At 42.7% G+C, this 17,110-nt stretch overlaps 1 protein-coding gene across 1 annotated transcript in view; it reads left to right on the forward strand.

Annotated features, from left to right (window-relative positions):
• lnx1 (ligand of numb-protein X 1) overlaps positions 1-7,128 on the forward strand; it is a 28,426-nt gene extending 21,298 nt beyond the window's left edge. Inside the window, exons 6-10 of the mRNA XM_061078488.1 lie at positions 1,114-1,248; positions 3,550-3,727; positions 4,616-4,862; positions 5,497-5,655; positions 6,176-7,128. Coding sequence (XP_060934471.1) covers positions 1,114-1,248; positions 3,550-3,727; positions 4,616-4,862; positions 5,497-5,655; positions 6,176-6,311 — 855 coding nt within the window. The 3' untranslated portion in view covers positions 6,312-7,128. The remainder of the gene's footprint in view (positions 1-1,113; positions 1,249-3,549; positions 3,728-4,615; positions 4,863-5,496; positions 5,656-6,175) is intronic.
• Positions 7,129-17,110: the final 9,982 nt, after the last annotated feature.

The following is a 17,110-nucleotide window of genomic DNA, read 5'->3' on the forward strand; positions in this document are numbered from 1 at the left end:
AGGTCATGGAAAGTCGGTCTTCCTTTAAATGAATCGATTTAACTAAGACAGCAGGTCTGAGCATTTTATAGAAAGTTCCTAGTTGTGACACTCAAATAAGTCTGCATGTTGTTACAGACCACAAACAACACTGAGCTCTGTTCTTGCCCGGGGTCTCGGAGGTATTACAGATAATTGTGGTGATTCAGGCTAATTGTGTTGTGTTGTACTGTGCTGTTGTGTCTGCACTCACTGCAGTTAATGGTATTTAATTGTGGCGATTCCCTGACAGACCGGACCATGCAGCTGCCTCTGGTTCCTGGTTGATGCCAGTCAATGGCGGTGTGTTTGTTGCTAATCATGGTTAATTGCAGAGTGTTTGTGGCCGACTGTGCCGAGTCTCTCGGCCCGCAGTTCCTGTCTGAGCAGTCTGACTGGCTCTTGTGAATCTCTGAGGAGCCACGATGGCCTCTCAGAGAAGGCACGCTCTGTCAGAGATTAAGAACTGGCAGGGAAGAAATTAAATTAGTCCAACTCAGGCAATAATGGGCTGTAGCTGGCTAATTCAGGAGTCAGCTCTGTGCAGCAGAGACCAGGGGAAACCTCAGAGGAATGAGAGAGGGGAGGGGGGGGGGGGCAGGCAGCCAGCTCATCTGTGGCTCTACTGGAGCACTTTCATTTAAATGTGTGAATGAAAGTGGGACTGGCAAGTTCAGCGGTGGGTCTTTGAGTTGCAAAATAGGTCTCTATTGGGTGGCAGTGAATTCAAATTTTCCTGCATATTTTTGTTGAAGGGCTGAGTCACCCTAACTGAAAATATCATACTTTCACACTGAGACTTTATGTCTAATGATATACATGAATATTTTTTTATCTGAAATGCTGCAATAGCCACTTATCAAGGAACTGTTAAATATTTTTGGACAACTTATTTGCTCTGTGGCAGAGAGTTTGATGAGAAGACTGATGTCACTCTACTCACTGTGACTTTAGCCATTATCAAATATGTTTAGCTTAATATGAAGACTGGAAATACCAGACAGACATAAGAGTGTTGAACTTGTAAGAATGCTTATTGTCTCAGTAACATTTGGCACTCATGTCTGATCTCTGTTGTCTCTGAACTGTCTCCAGGCAAGCGAGGAGGGTGTCCACTTCATCGTGTCTCGTCAGATCTGCCTACCAACACCAGACATCTTACAAGAAGCTCCGTGGGGCATGGATGGTCCCCCACCATATTCCCCTGTGGATATCGAGCAAACACTACTGGTGAGCAGCGCATACAGATACACAGAGAAAAGATTTGTTCCACCGTCTCCCCTTCTCCTGATAAATATTCCCTTTCAGGTGCAAATGATCCACGGAGGTAGACCATTATTCTCCCATCAAAGCATGTCATTCAGGCAGCACAGCAGACTGTCTTCTGCTCGCACAGAGCTGTTGCATTCATATCAGCCATCTTTCACCACAAAGAAAGAACATCCCGTCACCCGGCAGGATTAAGGGTATCGTCTGCCATCCTCCAGCAAAAGCTTTTCTCCGGCGAAGTCAGCTTCTGTACATTACTGTCCCAAAAATGTATCTCAAGTCAAAACACTACGGGTTTTCGCATAGTTCAATGTTGTGACAAACAGGCTAAATATCTTTGATTGATTGATACTGCTCTCACAACTGATGGGTTAACACGATGCCACGGCAAGTTACCAGAAACAGCTAGCAGTGTCGGATCAAAGATAAAAATAAAAAAAACTTACGAACGTTGTGTCCAAACAGGAGATTGTATATTTTCAGTTTTGCATCAACACACCTACTTGCTTGCTGCTGCTGTATTGTCCCAAAGGCTGACAAGGGGTCTTGCGGGGAATTTTGGGAAATGGTGGCGGCAACCGACTCAGACATTTGCATATTTGCACATCCAGTCCCTCAGCACATGCCTGAAAAGAGCTTAAAAAACACCTTAATTAATGGTCACTGTGCCCAGCGTACAAACCCCAACAAAACCTTGTGGTATAACCTTTGGCTTATTTATGTTTAAACAAATGAGATCTAATGTATCACTGCAATTACTCAGTTTTACTGGAGCGGTTTCTCTCTACCTCGGGAGTTCAATGCTGGGCTAAGCCATCCAGGTGATGTTTTCTGTATTGACACAAATGTACATGTCAAAGGAATCCTTTTAATGTCACCACTACTTAGCTAGCTTACCTCTGAACCTATAGCTGGAGGCAAATGTTACATAAGATGAGTCCTTGTCACTATCACAGCCTCCATTACATATTAAATACACAGTGCAATACACTGCACTACAACCTACTTCATATTGCATTGGAAGGCAGTTACGTGTGGATAGTGTTTACCCAGCGACACCACACTCAGAACCACGTGACCACAAGTGCTCTCCTCCTGTGAGCGCCGCAGAAACGTGTGAATGCAGCACATTAACAAAACAGCGCACACTACATCCCATCAACCTCAATGTGTCCGTGTGTTTCTCATTACGCTCCCTCTCCCTCCCCCATCCAGCACACACTCACCCGGAATATCTAACTCACAGCCTCCTTCTCCAAACCATGACGTCTCTGAATTAATCAGTTTCTCTATATCAAACGTGGACACATTATGAAACGGCTCTTGAGCCGCCTGATGTTCCACTCTAATAACCACCATACATTACCACTTATGCTAATGAGGTCGTTCATTAATTAGCAACCACGTCTCTGTCATTGGACTCCCTATAGCACATCACGGGTGGTTTTCATATGAATTCTCCAAACATTAAGGGGCTATCGCAGGTGCCAGAGAAAACAGTCCTTATTAATATGCAAATGTGCTGCTGTAAAATCTATTCAGTATATATAGTCTGAAGGTGCCCTTGGTGTAACAGTTGAGTTCATGTCATGTTTTGTATGGCGGACCATACATGACTTAAGTATAAATAAACAAATAAATAAATGTAGAAATAAATACAGAAATAAATAAATAAATAAAAAAGGAAATAAATTAATTAATACATAAATAAATAAATACAGTATAGAAGGGCTGGATCATTACACTCCTGTGACCAATCCTGCATGAGACTGCGGCTAGGCCCGCCTTTCTCATTAGCATTCGAGACTGAAATGAGGGAATGAAATAAATGAATAAATAAATAAATGTGGAAGACATTTATTTAGACATTTCTGTTGTTATTTGCATATTTATTTATTTATTTCTGTATTTATTTCTACATTTATTTATTTATTTATGCTTAAGTCATGCATGGTCCTCCATAGTTTTGGTCTTGCGTTGTAGTGTTTATATGAATACATATAGAAAGACAAAATATGTACATTTACCAACACAATTGGACCATAAAGTATATATATACTAGATATATGTATATATAAGGATTGGGACATAAAGAAAAAACTGCTTTGCGACTTTAAAAAATGTGACATTTCAGTTCAGTGATATTCATATGATGTCAAATCATAACGTCCATTATCTCAATGTACTTTACAGAGAAAGGTCACAGCCTTACAAAACTGAAGATAACAGCCATTATTAATTTGCCACCTTTCCTCTGTGAAGGACTCTTGCCAGAAGCCCGCGTGCTACGAGAAGACAGTGACTCTGACTAAGGAACCGTACGACTCCCTGGGGATGACGGTGGCAGGGGGCATGTCCAGCCGAGGGTGGGACCTCCCCATCTACGTCACCAACGTGGACTCAGATGGAGTGGTGGGACAGGAGGGCTCCATTCGAAAAGGTAGAGTCAATCGCTAATGAATGTCTTGTTTCATCTTATTAAACACCTTTCCACTTAATCCTGGAATTATCAGACTTGTTTTTTTACTGTAAGAAATGTTTTGTTTTTGTGAAAATAATTACTCACTGGGGAACGTAGTATTTTTTCTGTGTGATTGTCACATAGAACAGGGATGTCATGGATTTCAATTTGGTGATGAATACTGTGTATATAACAGAAATGCTGATTGATGAACACTCGTAGCTCGTGTTTCATTATGACGCTTATTCATCCGGCAGAAAACTCCGTGGTGCTGCTGCGGTTCAGCGCTCCACAAATTGGCTCTAACACGGCTAAACAAAAAACACAAACACACATTAGCATCGCAGTGCTCAGGGCCGACTGTGTATTTGTGTAGAGTACTTGATCGGCGCAAAATCACACATAACTGGATGTGATTGCAGCAATCTTTATATCCCATAATGCATTTTTCCATCCAGGGGAGTGAGAGATTCGCTAACTCCCACATATCCATCTTAAAATATCCCCTTATTAAGCCTGTCATTACCCTCCCTGTCCAGCTGCAGCGGCTGTCTCTGTTTGTGTGGTTATGAAACATGAAACTATTATTTAGCATTTGCACATCCATGCAGTGTCCTTCGAGTTGTCTACTAGCGTGTTGGACCGAGCCGTCTGTTTTCCGTGCTCCAATTTCATCACTGGGAGCCTTTTTATTGCACAGGTGGCACTTGGTTTCCATCCCTTTTGTGTTCCAGCAGGGACGCTGTTGAATATTAAATAGGCAGATGATGAGTCCCTGTCCTGTGAGTTTAAAAAAAAAAAGCCTATTATCAAGGCAGCCAACCCGGGCGGATGATGAGCTGTGCTGTCCACTTCCCCACCCCGCAGGTGACATCTTGCTAAACGTGAACGGCGTGGATTTGACGGGGGTGACGCGAGGCAAGGCCGTGGCCAACTTGAAAAACACCACCTCTCCTGTCGTGCTCAAGGTCTTGGAGATGCGTCCCCCTGAGGAGAGCCTGCCGGAGTGCACGTTGCCGCCCTGCCTCACACCCTCACCCACAGATAGCACCAAGAGCATGGTGCCCAATGACGACTACTCCCCACTGTGGGTGTCATGGCTGCAGCTACCCAGGTGAGCGTTCCGGAATCCACTCCATATTCATTTTTCTACCTCATCTCCTACTTGTTCTGTGCCCAGTATAATTGACACCCCCGCACTGGTTCCTCTGACCTCTGCCAGATGGTGCCAGGTAACATTTTGACAGAGCCAGCTGGGAGAGAATACTCATTATACTTTCGCTGCTCTAATATCAGCTCAACTTTCTTTCAAAACTTTCACTCAAATTTTAGCATATGAATTTATCTTCATAGTGAAATAAAAATGTGCTCATCCTGGAATTCCATCCTCCAATTGATTATGAGTCATAACTTAGTACGAAACCACCACGGGAACGTAGTCTAGACCAGTGGAGCGATTAAAAGGATTTGAATTAAATTTTCATTCAGCCCTGGGCTCTTTGAATGAGACTGACAGAGAAGTTCCATTAGTCTCATTGGATCACGTCTTCCGAGAGGAAAAGCCTTATCATTCAGCTCATGAGAGCTACCAGGCCTTTATCTCCTGAGCAGAGCTGGTTTCATCAGCCTAGCTACAGTTCTCACTCAGTATGGATACACAGTATATATATTTATATATGTATATGTCATGTACGTTAAAGGTGAAGTGGAGAGATTAGTGTTTTAAAGCTCCCTCTTGGCTCACGCAGGCATCTCTACTGCTGCAAAGACATCATCCTGCGGCGGAGCACTTCGGGCAGCCTGGGCTTTAGTATCGTTGGAGGTCAGGAGGAGGTCAACTGCAATCAATCCTTTTTTATCCGCTCCATCGTGGAGGGGACGCCAGCCTACAATGACGGCAGGATAAGGTATTCATCCTATATCACCTCTTTTTTCCCATGAGCCAAATTATATTGACCAGCTTCAAAAAATGTAATTGCAAAATAACGGTATCATTTAAAAAAATATAGTGCATATGGATCGAATTATTTCTTTGTACTCTAATCTTCTGGTCTTTCCAAGTTGACATCTTTGTCGATGGCTTCTACGTGTACACGTTCTGTTTGTTAGAAACGTAATCGAAGCGTCCCATTTGCTCACGTGAATCCTCAGATAATCTCCTGCTGTATTCTTACATAGGCTGATTCGGACATAATCCAGAGTTTTTACGAGGGGGATGACAGGAAGAATATCCTGAGATTGTCCACTGCAACAGAATCAGAGACTTGTGTTCTCACATACGTCCTCTCCAGACAATTTTATTAGATTATATGGAGTTCAGTGCGTGTCTGAAACCAGTTTATGCATTTAGCGGACCTGTATACATTTACAGCACCCTAAATTAAGCTCATTGTTTCAATGGGGATCTTTCTCTCTTTCTCTGTGTAGGTGCGGGGACATCTTACTGGAGGTGAACGGGAAGAGCACGTGGGGGATGACCCACACAGCGTTGGTGCGCCTCCTGAAGGAGCTGAGGGGCAGGATCACCCTGACCATCGTCTCCTGGCCAGGCAGCCTGCTGTAGCGGCCCTCCGAGCACTGACCAAGGAATCTGGAAGGCAGAGCTTTAGACTGGTCGACCACCATAAGCTTGCTGTGTGGGAGAAGCTTAGAATAGTGCTGTAGCTCTACGGATATCTCACAATCTGAACGGACAGCTGAGACTTTGCCAGGAGTTTGAAAGGGGGACAAAACAAAAAGACTGGATTGTTACCAGAGGTTAACTTGTCCCTCGGAGAACGCTGGACCGGGAGAATCCAGGCCTGAGGCTCCTCTAACAAGGATGTGGGGTGTTATCTGTTTAGGGGACATTTGACATTCTCTGGCACATCACCCAGCGAGTGTGGGTGGATCAAGAGAAGACACAACACATTGCCAATTCCAGTAGTTATATATTAGGGTATGCGTTAAGTTGGACTCACATTTCTTGACTGTAAATGTTGGGTGTCTATAAAAGTACTGATCCAAGCACTTGTAATACGTTTATTTTGGTTTGTTTGTGGTATGGCCTTTAAATACAGGCTCCATTCTGTTTGTACTGACAGTGGTTGTCATCATCTGTTGACCTGAGGACACGTTACCAAGTAGTCGTCAGTGTTGAGTTTTTTTTTTAATTTTATTTCAAAAGCTATGGCTAATTTATCAAACCACTGGCAAAGAAAATAAAAATAAACAAATGATCAATGTGTTCATAACATGTAAAAAAAAATAATTGACATTGTGGAGGCCTTACTTATTTTCTTACTTTTAAGAAAAAGAGCTGACTTGGTTTCTGTGTATCAGTGGATGGTCTGAGGTCCGTCTACTGTGGTTCTATGTGTCACGCTTCGGCCTGTGTAATATATCTGATGGTATATTTGGTTAAATGATCAATAAAGTCATTGTAAAAGAAAATCAGTTTGAAGCACAGTTCACATCCTCCAGAGCTCCTCGACAAGCAATAAAACATTTAGGAATATTAAAAACTTCAATATATTAAAAGCTTATACATCACATTCATATTTTATACAATGTACAGCTCTCTTTACTCTCTCTAATAGAGGAAATTATGTAATTCAGCTAAGGACAGCTATTTTCTTACAACATTGTAAAAAATTGCCTCAGGACAGTTTCTCTAATCACACAAATTGAGAGTCTAGACTAAAAGTCGGTCCGATTTTAATTTCCTCTCTGTCCATAGAGAACATTTTGCTGGTCTCCTTGTTTCTCTTTCTATTGGCCCTCGCCATCATCCCTCCTGCATCTGCTACTGCTGTTGAGGACATAGATGACAAAGAATCACATAATCACTTTTGTTGTCTTTCCTTATTTTTTTCATGAGTGTGTTTTAGTTACAGACCTGCATGGGGATTTCTTTCTATTTCGGGCTTTTAACGCTTTCTCCCTGGTGCTTTCTTCTTCTCCTTCTTTTCTTCTTCTTCTTCTTCTCCACTGAATCTTTCAAAACTGTGGCATTTGTGCCCTCGCTCCGTAGTGTCCCTGAGACTCGCTCGCCTCGCTCTACTGAAAAATACCAGACACACATGCAGTGAATTTCTTACATTTGCTATTGATAAAACTCTAGGCATTTCATCGGGAAATAACACAAAAGGAAACATAGCTCATGGCCCGCAGGAATGAGACTGCTGGCTGATTTTTTCCTCCTTCTCCACTGGGACAGAGATAAGTCAGAACTAAAGGGACCTAAACCTTAACCACAGTCCCTGCCAATGCCTTTCTGAGATTTTGTAGCCTCCCCCCCCGGCCGTGACAAAGAATGCACCACTAGTATCAAAGCATGTCCTTACAGTCATGCTGCTGTATCCTTACTGCTGCCCTGTGAGACTGACCTTTTACATTAATTCACACCTTTACCACCTTAAATGACTCACACGCACACACGATTCACACATGAATCACAATATATTCATGCAAAGAGGGAGGGTGACACTGGAGGGAAAATGAAGATTTCACACCTCCAATAATGTTATGATGTGGAGTGAATGTGTCCAAGCACTGATAGTTCAAACTAAACACTGTAAATTGCATTGGTTCCCAAAGTGAGAACTGCAGCACAAGACCAACAAGACAAGTTAATGTGCCCTTTTTTAGGTGATGTTCTCAAAGTTAAAATACACCTGCTTATTTTGGTGTTAAACATGTTTAAGTAAAAAAAAAACTGTTTAAAGTCCCTTGTTCACACTTGTTATATTTTAAGTTTTGCAACCGCTTGCTCATGTTTCTCTCTGGAGCTCTATAGCAACAGGTCCGTCAGCCAATCAGTGGCTTTGACTGACTGATGTCTGAGTGATGCACAGCCAGGACAATGCAGGTGACTACAACTGTAGCTTGGTGAAAATCAAATGACGATGGTCAGTCAGGGCGGAAATGAGAAGAGCAGATGGTCAAATTCCAAATAAAAAGCTTAAACTGGATTTGGGGTAGAGCTCCACACTGAAGCCTAAGGACTGGTCCTTTAGATCATCTGACAGCGTTGGGGTGACTGTCATGGAGCCTGCGACCCCTGGCTCCTGCTCACTCTCCTCGGCTGCTGGAGCATTCAGGCCGACCGGTACAGTGTCAGTGTATGACGAGGCAAGCAAGTGTGTGTGGCCTTAGAATCAGAGACCACCTGGGACATCTCAGAATTGGATGATGTGGCCTGGTAGAGCAATAACAGAATATGGTGAGTGGATAACCAGGAGAAAGAGCAGGGGCAGTTGACATCTCCACCTCGTGACATTTTTAATGGGATTGATCGAGGCTGCAGCTGAGAAACCAACGGTGACGTATATGGGGAAATGGCGGAAATGTGCAGCAGCAATGAAGGCAAAGCCGTCGAGCAGCTTCTCCATTGTTTTGGAGATCTGACTCCAGGTGGTGGACTTCATCCCTGAACTGAGTGTTTGCAGTTCACAGACACGCACACAGATAGCTGTGACTATAGCTGGTTTTCAGTCCAAGTGTCATAAAACCACACAATAGATAAAACGTTGCAGTGCGGGTGCAGATTGGGACCAGCTGGGTACCCCTCACCTCACCCTCCCCTTCCAAGCAAGTAGTAGAAATATATGGCCTGCCCTCAGGTGACATAAAAACACAAAAAGAACTCTCTAGAAAGAGTGTTTGGTTTGTCCATTCTGGGACAGTGTAGAAATATGAGACACTTACAGACACGACCTCTGGGTAAAATCGAAGGAAGTTTACAGAGTTTGCCCTTCACACATGCACAACTCAGCGGGAGGTTTTCTGCACAGACGTGTTCACAGCAGCAACAAATCCTCTGCATTATTCAGGCGAGAGGTGGAAGTGACGTATTAACTCTGCTGCATAGATCACGTGATCAGCACCCCCACACCTTCGTCCGCTCTTATCACCACAAACTCCTTCGTCAGTCCAAATCACAGCTTTTAGTTTTAAAATAATCAACCTGACCTTTCACAATCGTCACACTAAAGGCTTCGGATCTGGTTTTGTCTTGTTCAGAAAAAGTCCATCAGAAAGTACAGATCCTGCCCCATTAATGCAGACTCTCAGCTCACACATGGCTGGAGTAATTATTACCATTCACTCACTCCACACAGAAAAGACAGAGAGAGCGACAGAGAGCCTCAAGGGGCAGAGTTGTTGCGAGTACAAAGCTTAATGTATTCAACATTTGGAGACAGCTCTTCTGTTAGCAGCAGGGATTAGGAACCCAAGGCCCACATTTGTTCTTGCTCAAAGCTTTAACACAGAAACAGTCAACTCACATAACACCAGGGAGACAAACAGTTCCCAAGGAGACCGTTTTAGTTGTAGAGTAAATAATAGCACGGAAGCCTCAGGTTTTGTTTTCTCGTTTTATAATTCTATTCATTAGCAGTGGCCAGGCCTGTACGGCCGGGAGGTGCATGTTTCATTAGATGCATGAGCCGAACGTGTTGTAATGTTGTCCACTCCATCCCTACAGTCATTTAACTCATTCAGGACTCTCATTACAGATATATATTTATTACATTACATGGTTACATGGTTGAATGCACTTATTGTCAGTCGCTTTGGATAAAAGCGTCAGCTAAATGAAATAAATGTATAACTCACACAATTAAAGTGAAAGTAATATCCATAAAAACAAATAACAGCTGTGGGTGGAGGGATAGAATGTAACGTCTGATGACTCATGCAGTCAAATATGTTGTTATTCCAGCTAAATTATGGTCTTTGGTTGGCAAAAGAAGTGTAACTGTAACATATGGCAGTACTCTGGGGTCAGAAATAAGCCATTTTTCTTTATTTAATATTCTATTCTCCTTGTTTTCTTAGCACATTGTTGGATTTGGCCGAACAGTGAGATTTTTGTCTTAAGTGACTTAGGTTGACAGAACCATGATTATGTAAAGAGACCAGTGCCAATCAGTTTGCTTCAGCTAGAACAAAGATTTGTCTTACCTTCCATTATTCCTGCTGGGGCGTGGGTGTAAAATTGAACAAAATTGGAGGCTTGGGTCAAACCTACAAAATAAGAGAGGTGGAAACTGCAGCTATGTTTGAGAAGCAAACATGTTTTGTAAAGGATGACCAGTATGTTGAGATGGTTGCTTTAACCCGTACAAAGCAGGTAAGTGAGCGAATGATGCTGCAGCAGGGAAAAGAAGAAGCTATGCAAAGGAATCTAGGGCAGCCACTACACATATGTATGTTAAGTCAAGGCAGGCTGATGCAGTGTGTTTAGCATTAAAGACCTAAAGTGGTGTTGAATGCAGGGACACGCAAGCACTGTTGGAAAGAACATTACAATTGACTTGGTAAAGATCCCAAGACACTGGCTCTGGAAAGAACTTAGTTTCATGCATGAAGTGAAGGCAGAAAGGCAGAAAGTATGTCACATTCAGCACTAACATAAGTTAGCCAGAGGGGAAATAAAAACAGATGAAGGAGGACGAATACACAGGCTCCAGGACAGAGCCTGGGGCCAGGATAAAACTGGCACCTGGCACAATAGAAGCTGAAAAAATCAGGGCTTTTATTTTAGACCTGTCTGCCAGTGGGAGAAGGCAAGTGGCAATTTGGATCACACTCCTAAATCTAAAACCAGACCTGGGAGACAGACATAGTTGCTCCTAGAAATCACAAGGCTGCCATCAAACAACAGACACATATTAAACCAATGAAAATGTTATTCTCCCAATCTTTTCTTCTAAGGAGGTAAATCACTAAAGTTTGAATTAATTCAAATTGAAAGAGGCTGTTGCTATTGACTGGCTCACATTTGTTTGACTCTGTAAATGGTTACCGCCGTGCTGTTCTGAATTAGCTTTGCCCTAATTTTGGTTCCAGAGAATTGCAGCTGTTTCTTTTATCAGTTTCTCTTCTACATTTAGAATTAGTCAAACCCTTTGTTAACACTGAAACCAACTTCTTAGCAGCAGTGTTGCCACAAGCGAGACATAATAAGCAATTACCTGGGGCCCCTAGATAAGAGGGCGGCCCCTTGAGTATATTCCATAATTGGCAACGACACCATCATCGTGCCTCTAGCTCACTGTCAAATACATTGTACCTTTGTTTTGGGGAGGGAGTTTACACTTAAACTTAACTACTTTACTATTATTTATGTGCACAGTCTGACATTTTTTGATTTGGTGTAGGACCCCGCAAGGTTTCTTTTGCACAGGTTCCTAAAATATCTCAAAATGCTCCTGCTTCACAGCAATTTCTATTAAAGCTTTCAGTGCAAGTTAAAGCTGGATGACAGTTGTCGTTTTAGTTTCCTCATCGTACTCAGACTTCTCTGAACTCACTGGGCTCTGTGTGCAAGCTTTTCTGCCAAAGCATATCTCAATTGGATTACATCTCTTTGAACGTGTGAACAAGTATGGAGGACCATACATGACTTAAGTATAAATAAATAAAAACAGAAATAAATAAATAAATACAGAAATAATTAAATAAATACAGAAATAAAAAAGGAAATAAATTAATTATTACAGAAATAAATAAATAAATATGTTAATAACCACAGAAATGTCTAAATAAATGTCTTAAATATATTTGCACATTTATTTATTCCCTGATTTATATTTTTCACGTTTTCAATCACCTTATGCTAATGAGAAAAGCGGGCCTAACCGCAGTCTCATGCAGGATTGGTCACAGGAGTGGAATTATCCAGCCTTTCAATGCTGACTGGTGTCCAGTAGCTGTTTGCAGTGTTGAGCCGGTTCACACTTAAAATGAACTCGTTCAAGTTCAGAGGGTTAGTTCAGGTTATTTTTTATTGGGATGAATAAGGTGTCAGTAATCCTGACTGTGAGCGTCACGTCTCGTGTTCTCCTGAGCACAAGGAGAGAGCAGAGAGGAGGAGGAAGCAGAAACTCCAGCTCGGTACAAACCACCTGCAGCTTCTGCTCTGCCCATGAAGCAGCTGATCTTTGAGCAGATGTGACCAGAGAAACTCTGTGTTTTCACTGTTTCCACTGTTTTACAAAGTCACTCAGCAGCTGCTTCGCGGTGACGAGCTCAAGTCTCTGTCACTGCTTCTGTCTCTGTGCGAGTGTGTGGCACTGAGGGGGGCGGAGCCACGGGGCCTGTGTGCGTGTGTGTGTATAGCTCAGTTGACCAATCCTGCATGAGACTGCGGTTAGGCCCGCCTTTCTCATTAGCATAAGGTGATTGAAAACGTGAAAAATATAAATCAGGGAATAAATAAATGTGCAAATATATTTAAGACATTTATTTAGACATTTCTGTTGTTATTAACGTATTTATTTATTTATTTCTGTATTAATTTATTTATTTCCTTTTTTATTTATTCATTTATTTATTTATTTCTGTATTTATTTATTTATTTCTGTATTTATTTATTTATACTTAAGTCATGTTTGGTCCTCCATAAACAAGGCCATGTGGAAGAAATGGACCAAGGCAAAAAATAGATATCGCTTAGTACCATTGTTCTATGTGTGCGCGCTCATATTTCCACACGACAGAGAATAGAAGAATAACATTTTTCATTAAAGATTTACAATTTGAGGGCAAGTGCTGACCAAATGGCAAGTCAGCTAATCAGCCTGCACCCGTTTGGAGAAGAGACGGAAACCCACCCAGTGTATATCACACACGTTGGATAAGTGCATGGCAGGAAATGCTGGTGTTGAGCTTGTGGAATCAATTAGTAGTGGTGGATAATCTGAAGCCTGTAGTCACAACCACATAAGCAGTAGCTGATGCCCAGAGGGTTTCCCTGCCCCATTCTGCCTGCGTTTGACCTTTTTAAAAACAGCCTGTGTGTGTGTGACTCAGCGCAGGACATGTGGGCTATACCAAGCACAGCTCCCACGTCAGTTGCACAAATGCGTAGAAACACTTCACCAAGAAGCAACACGCACATCTTCATCGATGAACAATAACGGTGGCTGTGGAAGGCTCCATCTGCTTCTCCCTCTCTCTCTCACACACACACACACACACACACACACACACACACACACACACACACACACACACACACACACACACACACACACTAAAGATGAATTCCTCCAGTTCAAATCTAAAAATACTCTCAAGCACAGTCATAAATCAATGTAACAGAGAAAATATAACCTGCACATGTGAGTGTGTGCCTGAGTGCGCGTGCGCATGCGTGTGTGTGTGTGTGTCTATGTGTGTGTGTGTGTGTTTGTTACATGCACAATATGAAGTCTGATCATGCAACCAGAACGCAGGGCACACACATGGGAGCTCAGAAGGAGTGAGCAACAGGAGTGAACTGCTGTGACTGTGACGTTAGAACAAACCTATGGTAGGAATCACCAATCCTCCTGTGCATTCCCTGTGTCACGCACATGTGCATCCCATACGTCCTGTCTTCTGCAGCCTACAGCTTCCCAGCTGTCCCCATGTCCCACTTCCCTAAACTGACCCACAACACTGTTCTGAACACCGTATACAAACCTGGATCCAGGCATTAAATACGCACAAATTCCTGGGCGAAAGCTAGCCACAGTAAGTAGGAGAAGTGCTGAGAAGCATAACAGTGTATTTCAAGCCGAGTACAGTAAGAGATATTTCAGTTTGTCGTTTTTGCTATTTTGCACTTATTTCCATGCAAGTTAATTAACAGTAAAGCTCCAACACTTGCTGACAGAGGGATTCATTGTTATCAAAGGTATTACAGATTTGCAACCACAGACGCAGATGGAGAAATTATACTAGCTAAGTTCAACTTTCAGTTGTACTGCATGTACTTTCAGTGAATAGGCAGTGAATATCTAATGACCGTATCCCACTCCTGGTTAAGAAAGTTCCCCTGGTCAAGGGCAGGAGTATCCCTGATACCTATCATGAGCATGTTTTATTGAGGAGTCCTCTGTCACAGTAAAATGTCACGCTTAAGGCCATTCATAGTTCTGTTGCACAGAGACTACTCACGGAGCCTACGCATGGAGCCTACGCACAGAGCTATGCCTTTGTAATCATTCATAGTTGTGCGTAGGTGTGTGCGGGTCACTCTGCAATTTCACCTCCGAAACGCTAGTGGGCCTGGAGCCAAAACTGTAGTAGCGATTCCATGCTACTATGTTAAGTTTCTTCCAGCTTCTAGCCCACTTATTTACAAATTCTCTGGCAAATGAGTTTACTTCAGAATAATTTCAAGAGTTATCATGTTGGAGTAAGAGCTGATGAAGAGCAATTACATTTTCTTAAAGCGCTGCAAAGAAGAAAAGAAAGACGTCGGAGGAGATGGTCTGTACGACCATTAAACCCAATGAGGCTAAGTAGGAGATCCCGGAAATACTGTCTGCCGTAAATGCGATGCTATCAAGCGGGACGTAGCTCTTGTGGTCTGCGTTGCCTCGGCGCGTTGTCACATTTTTCGGGAGGTGCACGTCAGGGTATGGAATAGGGTACACATCTGCACGTAGGCTATGCTGGAGCTATGTCTGGCAGTTGCCTGACTGAATAATTAAAAAGACAACTGGCTACTAGTCAACAGAGTGTGTGCAGGGAGGAAATGTACGGCAGGATTTGGCCTGTGCATGAATGTAAGTATGTGAGTGTTTCAGTACACATACGCCGGCACTCTGTCAGACTGTAGGGTAGTAGGGCATTAAGTGAAATTTGAAGTGGTACTTATTGTCACTGAGCCACCAAGAGGAGAGGACCAAACTCCAAGCAGAGAAGTGTATACACTCAATTATGTCCTAGTAGTAGTTGGCAAATACGATGATTTGTTCCCTCATGTGCACAGCACCCTGCCCCCCCCCCTCACTGCACCACAAAAACTAAAATAGTTCTGCATATGCTGGCAATAATTTCTCCTGGCCTTGCAATAGTCTTTATTTCTGTCACAATAGCCCAATGTTACTTTTGCAATAGTGTGCATTTCTTCCCAATTGTTTTTTTTCTCACAACAGTTTTAGCAGTTTGTATTATACCATCAGCTGGAGATATGGGAGAGACACCACCGACAGACTCAGAGCACAATGTGATATGGAAACAAATTAATATCATTTTCTTGGGGACTTGATTTTACAGCACCAAAAAAACTAACATCTAGATGGAGAAAACATTTTAATCTGTTCTAAGAACTAAACGATAAGTGCACTGTTACTGAAAAACTATCATTTCCCGACTGAATTATTTCCCTCTACACGTGTCCTCAAGGCTTTTGGTTCTCTGCCACTTGAGGCAGCCAGTATTTCAGAGGATCCTACAGAAGCTGCCATCACATACATGTTGAAATATTACCAGGCACTGGTGCCAACACCATACACAGCACCCGTCTCATAACTCACCTGACAACCTCCACTTTTTTTTTTTTATCTTTCCTCTAAAGTTCTTAATCATATACAGTATAGGTAGGCACATGTGTATGTGAGGAAGAAAGAGAGCGATATAGAGAGACAGAGAGAGAGAGCCAGGTTGTGAGGGCAAACATATTGATAGAGTGAAAATAAAGTGGATATCTGGACTAGAACCAACACATAGCATGTTGCCTAATCCAGAAGGCCACAGCTGCTCAGCAGATATTTACATGTGTCCACTGCAGCGGGAAGGGTGAATGCTGAGGTTGCACAGTGATATTTTATATCTGATTATGGTAATGCTGACCAAAGTACAAGTTAGAAAACAGTGAACATTTTCCCCTGCCATAGCTTGTCCAAATGGTGAATTATTACATAAAGTCGGTGTATTTATGTCTTCAATGGGAGGGTTTAGCTTCATCAGCATAGACTGCAGGCTGGCTGCTAACGTTAGCTGCGGCTGCTGCTCGTGACTTGGCCTTAAGATGATCAAATATGGTATACTGTGCGGCCTTTAGATATATTTTTGGTGTTAGACCTGGTGTCTCATCAGTTTGCATGCTACGCGGATACACTAGTGCACTATAAGTGTTTAGGCCACTTGCGTAGGCTCTCCATAGAGTCTACTTGCTCTCACCCAGATGATTTAACGTCAATCAATGCTCGACTGTGCTGACATAACTTTGTCTGTTAACTTTCAAAAGTACTCAGTTCGGTACCTATCCCTAAACATGATATAGACAAGGGAAACAGACTTGAGAATTACATGTATTAAATAAATAAAATGATCTCGGAACTGATAAGGAGTATTTATAATCTCAAATCTCAGAGACCCACCTGGAGGGAAGCTGTGAGCTCGAACCTAGAGTACAGTGCACTGAGCCAAAGGTTTGAATCACTGGATTGGCAGAAAGAACTGGCAAGAGAGAGAAAGGATGGGGGAGTGAAAGAACAGTGCTTTCCCCTCCCCTAACATCCCAGGCACCCCTCTCCAGGTGTGTGCGCTCACTGCTTTCTCAATGTGCCTGTGCTCAATAGTTACAGATGTGTTCAA

The sequence above is a fragment of the Limanda limanda genome, chromosome 9, assembly GCF_963576545.1.
Source record: "Limanda limanda chromosome 9, fLimLim1.1, whole genome shotgun sequence".
In the NCBI taxonomy this organism is placed as follows: domain Eukaryota; kingdom Metazoa; phylum Chordata; class Actinopteri; order Pleuronectiformes; family Pleuronectidae; genus Limanda; species Limanda limanda.